Genomic DNA, 17,793 nt, shown 5'->3' with positions numbered 1-17,793 from the left:
AATAAAAGCAAGTTTGGCATATTGTGTGTATAGATTATGTACTTGGATGTGTCTCCAAAAAATGTGATTTCTGACACAGAGAAGTATTAATGCTTCAGATTGTTGCCAAACAAAATATGAAGAACCACTTATTCAGACACCTGATCTTTAGAATGCAGCATCGTTTGTAACAATTTTAACGCTAACTAAGTACACTTTGATGAGACAGCATTTAATAAAATGCTCATTAATTTCATCATTAGCAAGAGTATGCTAAGAAGTAAGCCAGTTTCTTATGTCACGCCCAATTAGCATCCCATGCTAGTAATCCCATTAGTATTGTTGAATTCACTAATGGAAAAACTAATGGGCATGCTACCAGGGCACATTAATTGGGCACGACACCAGTTCTGGTTTTAATTATTAAACTACGATAATGAAATGTGTGTTTGTAAAATATTAAAATGTTGAAATAGGGCTGAAGAAAATAAAAGAGTATGTAGAAGAAAACAAATATAAGGAAAGTCAGTCTACAAAAATTCAAGACTAGAAAATAAACTTACCAAATGGTGATGTTTCTAGCTGACCGAGTTGTCTATAAAAGTTGGGATATTGTCTATGTGAGAAGCACCCCACTCACACTCATGGGAAATTAAAAACTGGTTTTCTTTTTTTTTTTTTTACCTTTGGTAACATGAAATTCTGTTTGTCATACATGTTGTCAAGTCCATTATGAGGCCTGACAGGAGCCAATTAAATGTGTAGAATGGACATGTTATATCACTGAAACTATTTTAGGGAAATATCAACAGAAATGTTATAGTAAAGATGCTGTGGTTAACATGATACCTTTCATTGTATAAATCTTTAGTTTTATTACATCAGATAATTATCAATAATCTCTTAAGGAAAATGTACAGTACAACTGTTAGATCTACTTAAACATTTTGGGTAATTAAAAAAATTTTGCCATATTTTACCTAGCCTTATTTTAGTCTTTAAAAAATATTTATTGGGATGAGGTTTGTTTTTTGCCAGGTAAATCTACTTTATTAAGTAAGAAATTAATTTATTTTTGTTTAGAAATTTTAGATTAATTTTTGTTTTTTCTTTAATACATAGTGAATAATATTGGTGATGAAGTTGGAATTTCTTTTCTACTCTTGTTTATTTGCTCAGACTAAAATGATTACCATTGTGTTCACCATAACCTAATGAAAAAGGGTTTACTTAGCTCTAAACTGCTAAGGTGGCAGTTTTTCATTTCTTTTTCTTTGTTTCCTTACTCTTGCCTCTTCTTGCTCATCTCTCTTTACGATATCGATATCTGCCATTTGTAGGTCTTATCCACGTAGGGATACATTTTTAACTATGGTATTATTACCTTAACTAGGGCTATAAATGCTAGATTTTTAAACCACAAAGTTTTGTGCACTAAATTTAACTCCACACTTAAGTTTAATGTATTAATTACTCACTAATTTTTAATGTGACTCTCATTCCACCCTGTTATTAATAGTTCAGTGAAGGTAAGAGCAACTAATTTGCCCGACGTTTCTCTATCTTTAGAAACAATTTTCAGTGCTCTCTAAATTAGTTTTAAACTCTTATTTTTTCATAGTTCCACCAATGAAAATTAAAACCTAAAATATTAAATTATAAAACTCAATACCTTTCTGATGAACATGGGATACTCATAATTCAAGTACCTTTGTAAGAGATTCCTATTCCAAAGAGAAGTTTTATTTTTCAGATTTTGGCACTGTGGCCCAGAGATGTACATCACAGGAAAACCAGAATGATGTTGGATATCAACTTTAATGTGCAGTTCTGTTTTAATCATATGCCTGCCTACATCAGGATCATAATGTTGAAATTTGTAAACTGGTTTACAACAAATGAACAAGTGTCTTTGTACCATTGCAGAAACATTCATTCATTCATTCATTCATTTTCTTAAGGGATCCTCAGTGGAAGTTACCACAACTAATGATCATGGTAAACAATATAGCGATGGCAAATGGCATGAAATAATTGCTATTAGGCATCAGGCTTTTGGCCAAATCATTCTAGATGGGAAGTACACAGGTAAGCACTTCTTTGTGTATAAAAGTAGTTCTATTGATACTAATGGTGTTGCCATATTTTTGGCTATTTGTATTTCTAGGTTTCTCCTCTCACCATAATCTTACTAAATTTCATCTAAATTGCTGTCAAAAGTTTCTTCTGAATATTCCTAAAATGATTAAGTTTATCAACTGGTTTCTCTTTCATAGAGGGGCTTCACTAAAGCAAAATAAAGAACTAGATCACTGGTGGTCACTGTAGCTTGCCTATTCTCTAAAATTTTCAAGGGCCTTTAGTTCTCTTACATGTTTTAGTCAGCTTTTTTGCTGGTATGGCTAAAAGACCTGACCAGAACAATTAGGGGAGAAAATATTTATTTTGGGGCTCATGGTTTCAGAGGTCTCAGTACACAGAAGACCGGCTCCATTTCTCAGGGTCTGAGATGAAACATCATTTGTGAACAGTACGGTGGAGGAATGCATCTCAGGATATTATCAGGAAGCAGAGAGAGACTCTACTCACCAGATATAAATATATACTGCAAAGCCATGGGCCCAATTACCCATCTCCTCCAGCCATGCCCTACCTGCCTTCAGTTACTACTCAGTTAATCCCTTTTGGGGCATTAATTCACTGTTTGGGCCAATGCTTACAAAACCAAATCATTTCACCTTTAAAATTTCCTGTGTTGTCTCACATGTGTGCTTTTGGGGGACACCTCAGATCCAAACCATAACACTTGTGTGACTTTGGCTTCCAGAAGGCAAAGAGAGTAAAACAGTTATCTTCATTTAGAGATGAGGAAATCAAGCCTCAGAAAAGTTAAATAATTTCTCTCAGTTTATCCAGTTGATAGCGGCATTCTTTGCACACATACCCTGTCTTTGCACATTTTATTTTTCTTTCCAGCTTACTTCCACTAGTATCCTCATGTAACTATAAGAATTATTTTACCTGACTAATGATGAAGGCTTTTAATTAACTCATTTAGAATATGTGTAATTTTTTTTGAGCGCCTACTATGTCCCAGGCACTACTGTAGGTACTCTGGATACTAAGAGCAAATAGAATTTTTTAGAGTTTACATTTTGCAGGGGAGTTGGTTGGAGGTAGAAGATAGAGTAAATAAAGATTAAACAAGTATCCAGTGGTGATAGATCCTGAGAAAGGGCAAGCAGGGTAAGAGGGAAAGTGTATCGGTTTTTATGGGTCTGAGCATCAGTGTTAGAGGTATACATGTGTGCTGGGAGGAGTGTTAAATAATATATAGAACTGTTAGGGAAGACCTCTTTGAGAAGGTGGTATTTGAGCAGAGACCTAAAGGGAAGAAGCAGTGACCCAGGCAAATGCCCAGTGAAAGAATGTTTTGAACCAAGAGCACAGCATATATCAGAGCCCTGTGATGGGAGCCTACCTTAGGAGGCATGTCACAGACCAATAACGACCAGTTTGGGAAAGGGGGAGTGAAAGGATTAGTGATGGGACATGAGGTCAGAGGCTAAATAATATAGGGCCTTGAGGGTTTTTACATAAAAGGAAATCTTTGGGGGATTTTGAGAAAGGCTTCTCTGTTCAGAATAAGGACAAAAACATGGACATGGAGACCAATTAATAGACTTCTACAATAATTCTCTGTTAACTCAGGCATGAAATAATGGTGACTGAAACCAGGGAGGTCACTGTGGATAAAATAAGAAGTGGTCATATTCTGGTTATATTGAACATGTCAAATTAACAAGATCTGATAATGAAATTGAGGGAGAACAAGAGCTCACAAACTACAACCTGTGGACTAAATTAGTTCATACCTGTTTTTATAAATAAAAGTGTATTAGATCATAACTATACCCATTCATTTATGTTTTTATCTATGACTACTTGTTGCTGAATAGTCTACAAAGATACCATCTGGCCCTTGATGACTATTGCTAGTCCTGCATGTAACGTGGTTGCCAGGTATGGGGCCTGCATGACTGGAAGAATGTAGTGGCCAAAATGATGGTGTGCAAGATGGTGAGAGAAGAAAGTTTGAGATGTTCAGAGTTCAGGTTTTAGCATGTTATATGCTAGGTATCCGTGGATATCCAAGTGGGGATACCAAATAGGCTGTTGGACATAAAATTATGTATTTGGAAAAGAGGTCCAGACTGGGAATACAATCAGGATTTGTTGGCTAAGGATGTTATCTAAAACCAGGGGATCAGATGTAGTTAGGGGTAATTCTTGTGTGTTGGTATCTGCAAAAATTAAAATAACAAACTTTCTCTTTCCTCCCAAAGAAGGAGAGAGGTAGATAAAAATCTTAATGGGGAGTTAATATTACTATGAAACAGCTGAGGATCTAGGCCTCTCTGGTCTTTGGCCTTGGTAGTTTGAACTGATTTTCAGTCTACCATTCAGCCCCCTAGAGGACGCTGGGAGTCCAACTAGGTAGAGAAAGGAAGAGGTCCAATAAAGAAGGAGATGGTCATTTCAACATCAGGAAGGGAATCAGTGAAGAAAAGTAGGAATAAACCCAGAGGAAGAAGAATAAAAACAGGGTAGTGTCCCAAAGCTGGGTGAAAGTCTATCACTTGTTAATTTGGGAGAAATAGATTAACCTGCTAAAGTTGGGGTTCTGATCTCATTTTCTGCAGGTTCCTCCACCTCTCTGAATGGTAGTAGTATAATTGGAGATAACACAGGAGTGTTTGTGGGAGGGCTGCCGCAAGGTTACACCATCCTCAGGAAGGATCCTGGTGAGTTTAGTAAGGTATAGGATTATATGTTGTCACCAAAACTTAGAATAGAATCAATGTAACATTACTTCAAAGTGTGAATAAGTATTGTTTGCTATCTCATGTTGTGTTTTTCATCCATATTTCTAAAATTTACCTTAGGCTTCTTCTTTGTTAAAGAAACCATATTTGTATTTATCTTGTTAGTACCCATTGCTTGGTATAAAATTTGAAGTTCAGTAATGTTTGCTGAAATGAATTACACTAATTTCACTCAAATATATATTATTTTAGGACTTATGTAAGAATTTTTCTAAAATTATAAATTCATTGTAAATAATGCAAATATAGACGTGTAAGCCTGATTTGTACTCTAGAGTGAGGAAGATTCCCTGACCATCACCAAACCAATCCCTATTCATAGATGATGGACATATGGTCTTTGTTACAATAGAAGGTATTGATATGTAACAGATAACTCCAACCAAATGCCACAAGTACCATAATTGAGGTTTTAACAAAGCAATTTTCCTAATTTAGGGACAAGAGAACAAAAGCATTCTCTAAAAAATACCTAACTAAAACTAACATGAACTGAACCTTAGGCAGAAAAATAACCCCCCTTAGTGGTTCTATGATCTTTTCCAAGTCCTCATTGAGAATCACAATGTGGTCTCCCCGCCACAAATATGTATTAGAAATTTATAGCATAGATGTCACAAAGAAGCTCAAACACAGATAAGTATAACTTGTTGATGGCTGGCGGTATTCATAGAATCATGGAGAAGAAGATCAAAAGGCATATAGAGCTTTTGGTGAGGTTTGGGGAGTAGTATGGTTATTAGGAAATGCTCTAGCAGAGAGAGGATTTTCATTACCTAATTTAGACTGGTAGAGAAATTTCTCTAAAATGCACATACATATATAGCATTTTTAAAAAAATTTTGTTCTTTTGCCTTTAGGACAATGGCAGGTCCAGATACCAAAAGAAAAGAATACCATTCTACCAAATTCCTCTACCATACAAGATATATCTCCAATTAGAAATAATTGATTTCATGTTGTGTATATAAATAAATAAATAGATTGATTGGTTGATTGATTGATTGATATAGGGATCAAACTCAGGTTCTCACATTTACCAGGCATAAATTGGCCTTGAGATCTTTGCTGGTAAATACTTTCCCTAGAATCAAGTCACAAACTCAAAGCTGAGATCAAGACTTGCATCCACCAAGAAGGACATAGCTTTCGGGAATGTGACCTCATTGAGATGTGCTCTCTTCCTGTTGCTATTTGTCTTTCTCTCATTAAAACTCTCATCTGCTCACTTTCTCTCCTAGTCTCTGGTTTTCATGGATTTGATATACTCATAAACATCCACTTGGTCTGAAAAGTTCCAAATTTAAGATCACTGTTATACAAATTCTTAAAAGTGTAATCATATTATTGATTTACTTGGATAATAAATTGATTTGTGATGATGTGGGAACTACACTTTAAACTATATATTTCATAGTCACACTTCCTTCAAACCTTAGTTACTTGTAAACATTGTTATGTCACTCTTTAAGGCTTATGGAAGTTGTAATTTCTGTGTTACTTAAAAAGGAAATATTCTTACCAGCACTGTAAAACCAATTTTTTTGCATAAATATCTATTTATGCAGATTTGGTGGCTTTGAACCAGTGTTAAAAACATAATAGCTATTATTGACCATAGCAGATTGTGTGGTGTTTACATGAATTATTAGAGGTTTACAATAAATAGGTGGTGAGGGTTATTGGCTATTGCCTATTTCTTTGATATTAATGGCACATAGAATTAATTTCTTGAAAAGAATATTTCAAAATACATCATGTGCATTTTATTAATACTTATCAACTTTTGCAGAGATAATCCAAAAGAGTTTTGTGGGCTGTCTCAAGGATGTGTATTTTATGAAGAAGTACAATCCCTCTGCTATTTGGGAACCCCTGGATTGGCAGAGTTCTGAAGAGCAATTCAATGTGTATAATAGCTGGGAGGGATGCCCTGCTTCATTAAATGAGGGTGCCCAGTTTCTAGGAGCAGGTAAGGTTCTAAAATCGACATTGATTGTTGTTTATCATGTGCATTAGTCTGTTTTCCATCATTAGGACAAAAAGGAAAAGGTTTATTTTGGCTCACAGTTTTAGAGATTCCAGTCCGTTGTCAGTTGCTCCTGTATGTTTGCACCTGTGCATGGGAAGCAGCACAAGTGGAAGTATCTGGTGGGGCAAAACCACTCACCTGTCATTAGGAAGCAAAGAATAAAGAGAGGCCAGGGTTCCAGAGTCCCCTTCAAGGGAACCCTCCAAGTGACTAAAAACCTTCCACTAGACTCCACCTCTTAAGGTTTTGGCCACCTTGGATTGCACTGCTCTGGGGAAACAGCCCTTTAACCCATGGGACTTTGGGGCATGATCAAGATCCAAACTATAGCAGCATGTACATTCTATGATTAGCATAATTTAATTTCTCCTGATTACTTTGACCTCCTATGAACTCAGTATCACAGAAATGCCTAGTTGTGTCATAATGCTCAGAAATATAATACCAGTCTGAATGTGTAATATACATTGTAAGATTCCTAAGTATGTATTTGCATGTAACATCTTTGGTGGCCCACACAGTTCTTTGTTTCCATATGTTAGTGTCACAGATGTCTAGTTGCAAACCAGCTGTTTGAAAATAGGAATGCTGTTTTACTTTGAAAGATGTTTCCAAAGAGATTTGTTGACTAGGTTAATTCAAAATACCTGTTTATCTCATTATGTAGATGAGCAGTATTCATAAAGTGTAAAATGTCAGCTATATAATGAGCTAGGTAGGCCAAAGAGAGAGAGAGAGAGAGAGAGAGAGAGAGAGAGAGAGAGAAAGTAAAATGTCAGAGCCATTGCTCCAAAGGCTTCAGCAAAAGGTGAGATCTACTGTTCATGACATACACAGCTGTGGCCCAGTCTCTGCCAAGATGACCATAAAGGGGCTGAGCAGTAGCCATTGGACTGGATCATGGTGGTTTGGTGGACACTGCTTACTCTTCAAATAAAAGCCAATCTTGGCCTTCTATATCTGTAACTAAGTTGGCTACTTATTCAGCTTTTTTAACTGCCTTCAGAACAGAAAAGGATGTGATATGAATAATATAATACAAATTGTGTACTTGCTTCATTTTTCTCATCCATTCCATTATTCCATTTTTTTTAGTTAGTGCAATGACTTATTATCAATGCTCCCATGAAACAGTAAGATCTTTAAATGCTATAGACTATTACAAGATTTTAAGAGAGTAAATGGCTTCATCTTAACAGCTATTTCAAGTTCATTCTGCCTCTTACGTAAAATTACAAGAGGGATTTGATAACGATGATTTGTACATTTTTTTCTGAGACATTTTCACAATAACAGTGTATGTCCTAGAGTCTTACAAAACTTGCAATGCTAGAGATGCTGTTTACACCTACTAACATGTACATATTCTTGTCTTTAAAGGGTTCCTGGAACTTTATTCACACATATTTCATGGTGGAATGGACTTTGAGATTTCCCTTCAGTTCAGAACAGACCAGTTGAATGGATTGCTGCTTTTCACTTACAATAAAAATGGATCTGATTTTCTTGCTGTATGTTATTTAATTAAATTTACTTTAAAACATCAGACCCAACTTTGAACAAGATAAACCATGTTTTAGACGGAATTAGACCAAATCGGGATTTCTTTTACTGTTTTATTTTTATTTTCATGTTTTTCCTCTAGTATTTCTTAGTTTTAGAGTCCTGTGAAACATTTTATACTTTAGGATTATAATCACTTTAAAAAATGACAGTACTGTGAAAATTTTAATTTAAACTGAACAGATATATAAGGTATTATGAAAATCCAATTTTATTTCCCAATATATGAAAAGTATAATCTCTTTTATTATTTTTTGATGCAGTTTCAAAAGAATATACTTAATATATATTTCACATTATGTCTATGTACATATGATAAAGATATAACACAAGGAACATTTATAAGTGTACCATTCAACCCATGAACTAAATTATTGTAGTTCTTTTGTTTCTGTTAGGCTCTCTCCTATCTTGTTTCTCTATCTCCCATCAGAGGCAATGTGCAATCAGAATAGTGTGTTTATTATTACTTTGAATTTTATAGTTTAAATACCACATATAAAACTCCAGAAAATATTGTTTTTGAAATTTATAAAAGTGGTATTATACTCTAAGCAATTCCTGTCTATATACTGTTTCTGGGTCATTCATGCATTTTCAGGGCCGTGCAATATACCTCTACTCTTTTCTGTGATGCTTTGTTTGTTTCTATGTGTCTACTATGGTAAATACAACTGCCATGAGCATTTTTATGCACTTATCTAAATGTATTAAGCAAGTATAACTGCTTCTACTTGCTTTTACTAATTCAATCAATTGCCAACCAATCATAACTATTATTAAAAAGTTGACTTTAGGGGTTGGGATTGTGGCTCAGTGGTAAAGTGCTTGCCTAGTACGTGTGAGGTGCTAGGTTCAATCCTCAGCACCACATAAAAATAAATAAATAAAATAAAGGTATTGTGTCCAACTGCAATTAAAAAAAGTTGTCTTTATAAGAGAAGTTCTTTACAAGTACTAACCTGGAAATAAGAGAAAATTATGGACATCTTACCCTCAGATTTTTAATATCTGGGCAAATAGGCAATAAAATGTGTCTTGTGATTTTAGGATTATAAGGTATTTTCAATTCATAGGTTTTTGCTTTCTAGTTTATATGTCAATTTTGCTAATAAGGTAAATGGAAATTTAACCATTTGTGACATTTCTTAAAATTTGTGCTTGATTTCAAGTATTGTTCTATTGTTTATTATTGGTGTCTTCCTCTGGAATGAGGTTTCTATGAACACATGGACCTCAGCTCTTCTTCAGTTGTGTCCTTACTGCCTAACCCTTGTCAATTACTACATACACAATAAATATTGTTGGATGGGTACTACCCACATATATACTCTCTTATTTCCCTGGGTACCCTCTCCCCCCCCCCCCTCTCTCTTTTTTTTTTTTGGTGGACCTTGTACATATGAAGCAAGCACTCTACCAACTGAGCTATATCCCCAGACCCAGGAGTAACTTTCTTTAACCTCATATGTCCATTCCATTGTGCGTGTTAGCCTTCCTCCTTGTAGAACCCTCCATGAGGCTTTTATATTTGGGGAGTAGGGTGGTACCAGGGATTGAACTCAGGAGCACTCGACCACTGCATCTCTGAGCCATATCCCCAGCCCTATTTTGTATTTTATTTAGAGATGGTCTCACTGAGTTGCTTAGCACCTTGCCATTGCTGAGGCTGGCTTTGAACTTGTCATCTCCCTGTCTCAGACTCATGAGCTGATAGGATTATAGGTGTGTGCCACCATATCTGGCTCCATACTTCTTTAAACCTTACTTTAAATCTTCCCAGATTTCTAGGGAATAAAATGCATATCTGGTCTCTGTTCCCATGGTACCTCATCCATATGTTAGTTATTGAATTGGTACTATATGTTTACCTCTACTATTAATGTGATTCCTGGGAACCATGTTTGTCTTAGAGCAGCAGGTATGTGAACATAATTAGGGATTCAGCATTTATTGAATAAAGGGTAATTAAATGAATGCTTACCTGAAGTACTTCATGAATATGATATTTATATAGAAAAACATAATTTTACCTGGTCTTTTTTATTTGCACAATATTTTAACTCTCCTATGGTAGCTAATTGAACTTTTAATGAAATAAAAAACATGATAGGTAAAATTATCATATGACATTTGAAAGAACACATACAAATATATTTCCTTTACTACGAAAATTTGAGTGAGATATGTTTGCATTAGGAAATGTCAAATTAATCTAAAAGAATACACATAAAAGCAATTATGTTAGAGATTTAGAATAAGGCTGAAATATTGAATCAAAATATATCTTACAAATTTGAAATTGAGTTCACTAACCAGTTAAAATAAGCTTCATCAATCTTGACATTTCATTTTCTTATTGTCTCATTATATTTTCCCCCAAATTAAATTGACATATGAAGTAGTATTTTCCCATTTTCTAAAAACTCAAATATAGAGTCATAGTTCAAGCTGTTCTTTTATCTTCAATTGTTCAGTCACTTATCCTAGGATTTAGTCTTTTAACTATGCTTTTATAAAAAAAAAGCTTAATCGGACATAATATCACATCACAAAATACAATCATTACTGGGTATGAATTTGTTGTACTCAATACAACATTGTTCATGCTAATAGTAAACTTTCAAAGTATTTTATTATATATCACTCCAGTTCTACTTAGGATACAGTGAAACACTTCTACAGAGTTGTTTTAGGGAAAGTTCTTTTTCTTCAAGAAATTAAACTTCTGTTCTCTTCCAAACTGCCCTTCTGCAGCCTTTGTATAGACCTATTTTCTTTTTTAATATGGAATACAGGTGGAGCTGAAGAGTGGAATGTTGAGCTTCCGGTTAAATGCCAATCTTACCTTTGCACAAGTGGATCTATGGCTAGGACTGACCTACTGTGATGGAAAGTGGAATAAAGTCATTGTTAAAAAGAAAGGCTCTGTCATAGCAGCAAGCGTGAATGAGCTGACGGAGCATTCAGCTGGTTCCAGAGCTGAGCCTCTGCTGGTGAATTCACCTGTCTATGTGGGAGGAATCCCACGGGAGTTGTGGAACTCTTACAGGCAGTTGAGTTTGGAACAAGGTAAATTCCCTCTAGTGAAATCCACAGGGTGGTATGGCTCTGGTTCTGCCAAATTTGATGGTTCTGTGCTTCAAGATATGGCAATAAACTCAGGCTCAAAGTAAGACCCACCAGCACCCTCTCCCTTTTATGGAGAATTTTAAGTCCTAAAAACAACCACGAAATACTTCTAGAAATAGTTTTCTGTATGCTATCATACGATTTATAATCATTATATTTATTCTAACATGTCCTCAACAACTATAATTGATATATACATACATAAAAGTAATTATATACATATTATATGTCATTTTGTTTATATTATTATGTGACTATAATTCCACATATTATACATAATACTATAACTATATTTCCTCCCACATTTTCCATGAAAACACATGTGGTTCTAGTATTTTTTTTTTGGATACTGATAAGTATCTACATTTTCATATCTAAAAAATGAAATTGGTAGGCACAACTAGCAATAATGGCAAATTTATTTATTTTTCTCTCTGAATAAATGCAAATTGTCTACATCCTTTCACCACTACAGTTTTCATGCAGAAAAAAAAAACACATGAATGTGTGGGTTTATTTGAATTCCAAACACTTGTACGAAATTTACATATTGTTGATTATTAATAACCATCAGAGAAAGGAAAGGGCATTATTTATAACTAAAGCAAAACTTTAACTCATGTAAGTTTGAAGGTAATTGAGACATTATTAACTTAAAAAGCTAGCCATGTCTGAGTGCATTGCATATGGCAGGCATGGTTCTGAGAGCTTTGATTGAGAAGCGAGTTGGTTCTTCTTAAGAAGCTCATGAGTTAGGCACTGCTATTCATTGTATCATCTGTTTTACAGATGAGGAAACTGAAAAGTGCAAAGAAAAATAGCTTGCCTAAGGTCAGGTGGCTACTTAGCTGACAGTGAGACAGTAAGTCTCCTAGTCAACTTGATGTCACTGTCCGTTCTCCTGATTACAGTTAAGCATTCCCATTTAGGGATCATTGGGTGCTGTTCCTCTCTCAAATGGAGAGAGCACTGTAATACCTAGAGTGTGACCAAGCACGCTCTCATGTAGAAAATATTCTCTGTCTTTTAAAATCTATGTACCGTGAATGGTTAAAATTTCCATGAAGCAGTCTTTGCCTATTTGGTAAGTACATAAAGATTTAAATGCCTTTGAATAGAAAATATATGGCAAGCTCTAAGGAGACTTTTAGAAGGGTAGTAGTAAGGAGTTAATGAATAACTGGGGTGTAAGACAGTAATGACATTTTCGAGGCACTTAAGATGTAACAGCGGCTAAAAATATTACATTCATATAAGAGCTTCTCCAGGTTTTCAGGTTTCTGAGGTTAGAAAGAACTTGAAAACTCTTTGTAGGAGTGAGATATTTGATCCTGTTTATATCTAGGGGGAAAAAACACACCTATCTAGGCTTGTGCTTTTGAATTACACCTAAACCCATAATTATTGATTGTCCTGGAGACTTGGATAAAGTGAAATTGTAAGATAATAATGACAGAAGTTTAAAACATCAACACAGACCCAAGGGGAATCATTTTACCCACACTAGGACTAAGTCGATGATACTGAAAGATATTTTATTTATGGGTAATACTAAATTTTTATCATTGCAGTATCATTCATATCGGTGGTTCTCAGGCCACTGATAAAATATTAAAGAATGGTGGCAGGAACACAGGAAAAAATTGAAATTAGCTCTTATTATTAGTAGTATTCAGGATACACTGTAATCACATGCCTTTTATTTTAAAAGGCAGATTTTGAGACCCCCATTCTTAACATTCTCACTCAGATGCTTTGAGAGACACTGATCTCTATAAGTAACTGAATGCTCTATATAGACATCAAGGAAAATATTCACCATACAGAGGTGGAGCATTGCAGGTAGTCAATTGCAATTAAAATGAATCATGTTCACTTAATGTATTTCTTTCAATCCACTATCAATAGCCTTCAAAACCTTTCTTGTTCCTTTTCTATGCTTCTTAATTAGCACCTTTTTCTCAGCAGCTCTATTTTGCTATCATATTAGTGCTATTTTTACTTATCAATTAATGTTATGATCTTCCTTTGAGTCAAATGAAAAATTAATCTCCTCTCCATTTTGAAATTCTGGGCAACATAATTTGCTGAAACTGTAAGACCTCAGATCATGGGTGTTTGTCTCCTTAAAACTATCACTTGGGACAATCATTGACATCTAGGTTGGGCATGACTGGGCCATGGCATAGTGTCATGGGCTATGTTCTGCCCAAAGTTTACAAAGGACAAGAAGGGAGTGGGGACTGGAACCCAGCCTGATTGTCAAGCCAAGTGCACTAGTGCAGGGCTGCCTTCTCTAATGAAGGGCTACTGTTTTTCTGATTTGCTAACCCAGAGCTCTTTTGATTCTCACAAAGGCAGGGGAGCAAGAAAAGAAGTCTCCTCCTCTCACAGCATGCCAGTGCCCGCCCATTCCCTTTCACCCCGCTACTTCTACTCTCCTCCTCCTCCTCCTCCTCCTCCTCCTCCTCCTCCTTCTTCTTTTTTTGTACTGGGAATTGGATCCCAAGATCATTTAACCACTGAACTATATCCCTGCACATCCCTGGTCTTTTTAATTTTTTTTTTTTTTGAGACAGAGTCTCACTAAATTCCTCAGGCTGGCCTTGAATTTATAATCCACTTGCATCAGCCTCCTGAATTGCTGGGACTACAGGCATCTGCAACTGCCCCTTTTTGTCTTCTTCATGTCTCACTCAAATTTTGAAGTCACTTGGGGAGTATTTCTGGTTATACAGAATCAAAAGTCAAAGTTCATTTGACTCCACTCTGGTCACCACCAGGATACCATGGGAAAGACCCCACAGAACTCTGCAGTAGCATCTTCAAGGTCTGAGGCTAGAGGACCATTGATTCAGAAGGATTCATACTTACAAACACCATTTTATGACTATCTGAACTTTTCTTTTCAGCTGCAAGTTGAAGACTGCCATCTCTGTAGCCTTCTCCAAATTCCAAATTCTGTCTTGTGAATTAATTTGTATGACGTTTTGCTTTTAATTCCCTAATTTTAAAAAATTGTATGGAAATACAAATAGCATGAAACTTACCCTTGTAGCCAATTTTAAGTGTTCAATGGCAACAAAGACATGCATATTGTTGTACAACTATTACCATCATTCATATCCAGAATTGTTTTCATCTTGCCAACCTGAAACTGTATTGTAAAGTGACATTTCTTAGAATAGCACTTACTTGCTTGCCAAAGTTGCCTCTTCCTGGTCTCTCTTTGTTGGCAGGAAAATTTGGGTACAGAGACATTAGGTAACTCAGTTATGTGCCATCAGAAAATTACTGCTGATAAAAGTTTAGAAATCGTAGCTTCTGAATTTTGCAGCAAATGCCTTTGTACTCAGCTTTACTGCTTTCAATTCAATTCACCCAACTTATTTAGTGTCTACTGTCAGTATGAGCTAGACTAGTAGTATTGATCAGTTGGGCCTAAAGGAATGTGAATAATAGAAAAAAGCATTTTAAAGGAAATAGCCTGTAACTTAATGTGTTAGAAGACATAATAAGACATTATATAAATGTTGAAGAGAACAATATGGTCATTTTAATCTTGAAAAGAGCTAACCATGTATTTGTGGCCTTTCAAACTCAACAGTGCTTTGTTCAAAGAGAGCATGTACGTATTCTCTAGCAATCTCAAACTCAGTTCTATGGTCCCAATTTTGTGCAGATTCCTGGGAAGAGTTGTGCCAAACTTCACTGACGTCATCTGTTTAGATAAAATGACATGTGATTCAAGGCAGGAGTTGTTCAATCACTGACTCCATGCATTGCATATATTCAAGGTTCATATTTGAATTTTGTATATACAAGATGATGCCCAGCAATAGCTCTTCTCTACACCAGTTTAACTGGGGCTGCATTTCATACCTCTGAAATGATTATTATGCAACTCATGGCAGTGTCTAAGGATTGTAATATATTTTGAATCTATATTCTGCCTATCCCGCACAACATCTTCAAAGTGTGTTTTCTTTCCACTGAGCTGGTTGCATAATTGTGCTAATTCAAATATTATGTTTTGGCACTTAACAATGCTGATTTATATAGTAACCTAACTTTCCAGAATTGAAGGACATGTGGCTACAGCCTTACCAGAATATGTAATAGCCTAAATTTTATTTCATAACAAGAAATAGAATTTAGAAAATGTAAGCCTAAAGAGGTTTTTTTTAAAAAAATGCTTTCTGATATCAAAAGTTGAATTGCAGTTATCCATGTATAGATTTTCAAAATAGCAGAAAGACAAATATTTTCTTCTGACAACTTAACCAGATGAAAAGCAGAAGCCATAAAGGATTTCCAAAAGAAGACATGAAAGTTTACAATTGTCTCTAATCCCTCCCTCCCCCCAAAACGTAGCACTGCAGAGGACAAAAATGATTGGTAATTAATGACTCAAGCCCTTTATGTGATACTAATCCCTTACTATTTGCTAGGTTTCGGTGGTTGCATGAAGGATGTTAAATTTACACGGGGTGCTGTCGTTAACTTGGCATCTGTGTCCAGCAGCGCTGTCAGAGTCAATCTGGATGGATGCCTATCAACTGACAGCGCTGTTAACTGCAGGGGAAATGACTCCATCCTGGTTTACCAGGGAAAAGAGCAGGGTGTTTATGAGAGTGGTCTCCAGCCCTTTACAGGTAATGTGGAACTCCTCTAAATTAAATGTCCCATGTCTCCAATTTTTCTCCTCCCCTGCCAATGACCCTTCAGTAGTTAATCTGAGAACTAATTTAATCTTTTGACTTCTTTTTTTTTTCCACTTAAGAACACCTGTATCGAGTGATAGCTTCGCATGAAGGAGGGTCAGTAGACAGTGACTGGAGTCGGGCACGCACAGCAGGAACAGGTGAATACTGGTTACCTTAAACTTGTGTGTGTGTACACGTAGGCACATATCTGTGCATGTACAACAAAGGAAAGGCTATTACCCTGAAGTAGAAATATTTTTGTAATCTTGCCACAGTGAATACCTTAGTTTGGAAAGGTTAATGACTAAACTAGTTTTATAGATCAGTGCTTCTGATTTTTATAGAATATAGTATTTGCTAATGCTGGGTTCTATCCTATTTGGATGCAAACTTCACCAATGGTATTATGTCCGAGGATAAGGAAAGCTTGCAGACTGCATAGATCTTAAGCAACTGAGGGCAGAGGCCAGGATTACCATCAGATGGGGTGACATCTTGACTCTCTTGCAGAGAGCACATTTGAACTGGGACCTAGTTGGAAGCAGATGCATCGGTTACCACATAATTGCAGATGTTTGCTATGGTGTTGGCTATTAGGATCTTAGAATGACTCTCATGGGAGAGAAATTGCTGATCAGTTGAATTGTTTTGAATTGGAAGAGAAACTTCTAGGAGATAGAATATTGTAGATCTAATCTGATACAACTGACTAGAAAATGTTTTGTACAATTTTTACATAATAGCATCACAGGAAGGTGTTCAACACAAGACTTTTGTAAATCAATAGCATTCTACCATTTTGAACAAAATATCTGTCAGAAAGGCAGGCATATCTTAAAATGGTTGCCATTTATGCCTTTGAAATAAAAATTTGCCATATAGTAACATTTTTTTCTAAAGATACATTTTTTTTCATGTCTTTTGAGGAATCTTCTTAATTTAAAAGATGATTTAAAAAATACTGTGGTGGGCTACTAACAATAACTTTCAAGGCTGGCTATCTTATGGTTTTCCAGAAGAGGACCACTTGAAATGCATTTCAAGGATGATTTAAATTATCATCTATTTATAAGCCAGACAGTGAGCCTAATGATCTCTTAAAATCTATTTCAACTTCAGAGCTGAGAGAAATATCTAGTACAAAATATTCATTTGTTACTGACATGTTTTCTGCCCTAGTTTCAGAGTCCTCTACTTTCTTAGCAAATATATTATAAAGCCTACTTTTGACTATGTCAATAATTTAAACAGGTATCTAGAAAGTGCATTATTTACATAGCTTTTGTCCCCACTTGAGTACCACTGAGAAAGTATGCAAGTTGAGCTCTGAATTTATAGTGATGATCTGACCACAGAGTCTTGTGCCATAAATTCATATTTACAATCTGACCACAACACTGAGCAGCTACATGCTCCCAAGGGTTGGAGAATAATTGCACTATTTAATTATTTTTGAGTCAGTTTTGCTCTGTCCCTTATGAGAAGACCATCTGTT

At 35.6% G+C, this 17,793-nt stretch overlaps 1 protein-coding gene across 1 annotated transcript in view; it reads left to right on the top strand.

Annotated features, from left to right (window-relative positions):
• The window catches only part of Ush2a (usherin), a 763,436-nt gene that overhangs the window by 328,644 nt on the left and 416,999 nt on the right, over nucleotides 1-17,793 (top strand). Inside the window, exons 22-28 of the mRNA XM_046438452.2 lie at nucleotides 1,941-2,067; nucleotides 4,683-4,784; nucleotides 6,658-6,837; nucleotides 8,278-8,408; nucleotides 11,259-11,532; nucleotides 16,044-16,247; nucleotides 16,376-16,456. Coding sequence (XP_046294408.1) covers nucleotides 1,941-2,067; nucleotides 4,683-4,784; nucleotides 6,658-6,837; nucleotides 8,278-8,408; nucleotides 11,259-11,532; nucleotides 16,044-16,247; nucleotides 16,376-16,456 — 1,099 coding nt within the window. The remainder of the gene's footprint in view (nucleotides 1-1,940; nucleotides 2,068-4,682; nucleotides 4,785-6,657; nucleotides 6,838-8,277; nucleotides 8,409-11,258; nucleotides 11,533-16,043; nucleotides 16,248-16,375; nucleotides 16,457-17,793) is intronic.

Source organism: Marmota monax, unplaced genomic scaffold, assembly GCF_021218885.2.
Source record: "Marmota monax isolate L192 unplaced genomic scaffold, Marmota_monax_Labrador192_F-V1.1 WCK01_AAM20220418_F8-fsc00118, whole genome shotgun sequence".
Taxonomy (NCBI): domain Eukaryota; kingdom Metazoa; phylum Chordata; class Mammalia; order Rodentia; family Sciuridae; genus Marmota; species Marmota monax.
The sequence above is the reverse complement of the archived record's forward strand: the minus strand, read 5'-3'. Positions and strand labels throughout refer to the sequence as shown.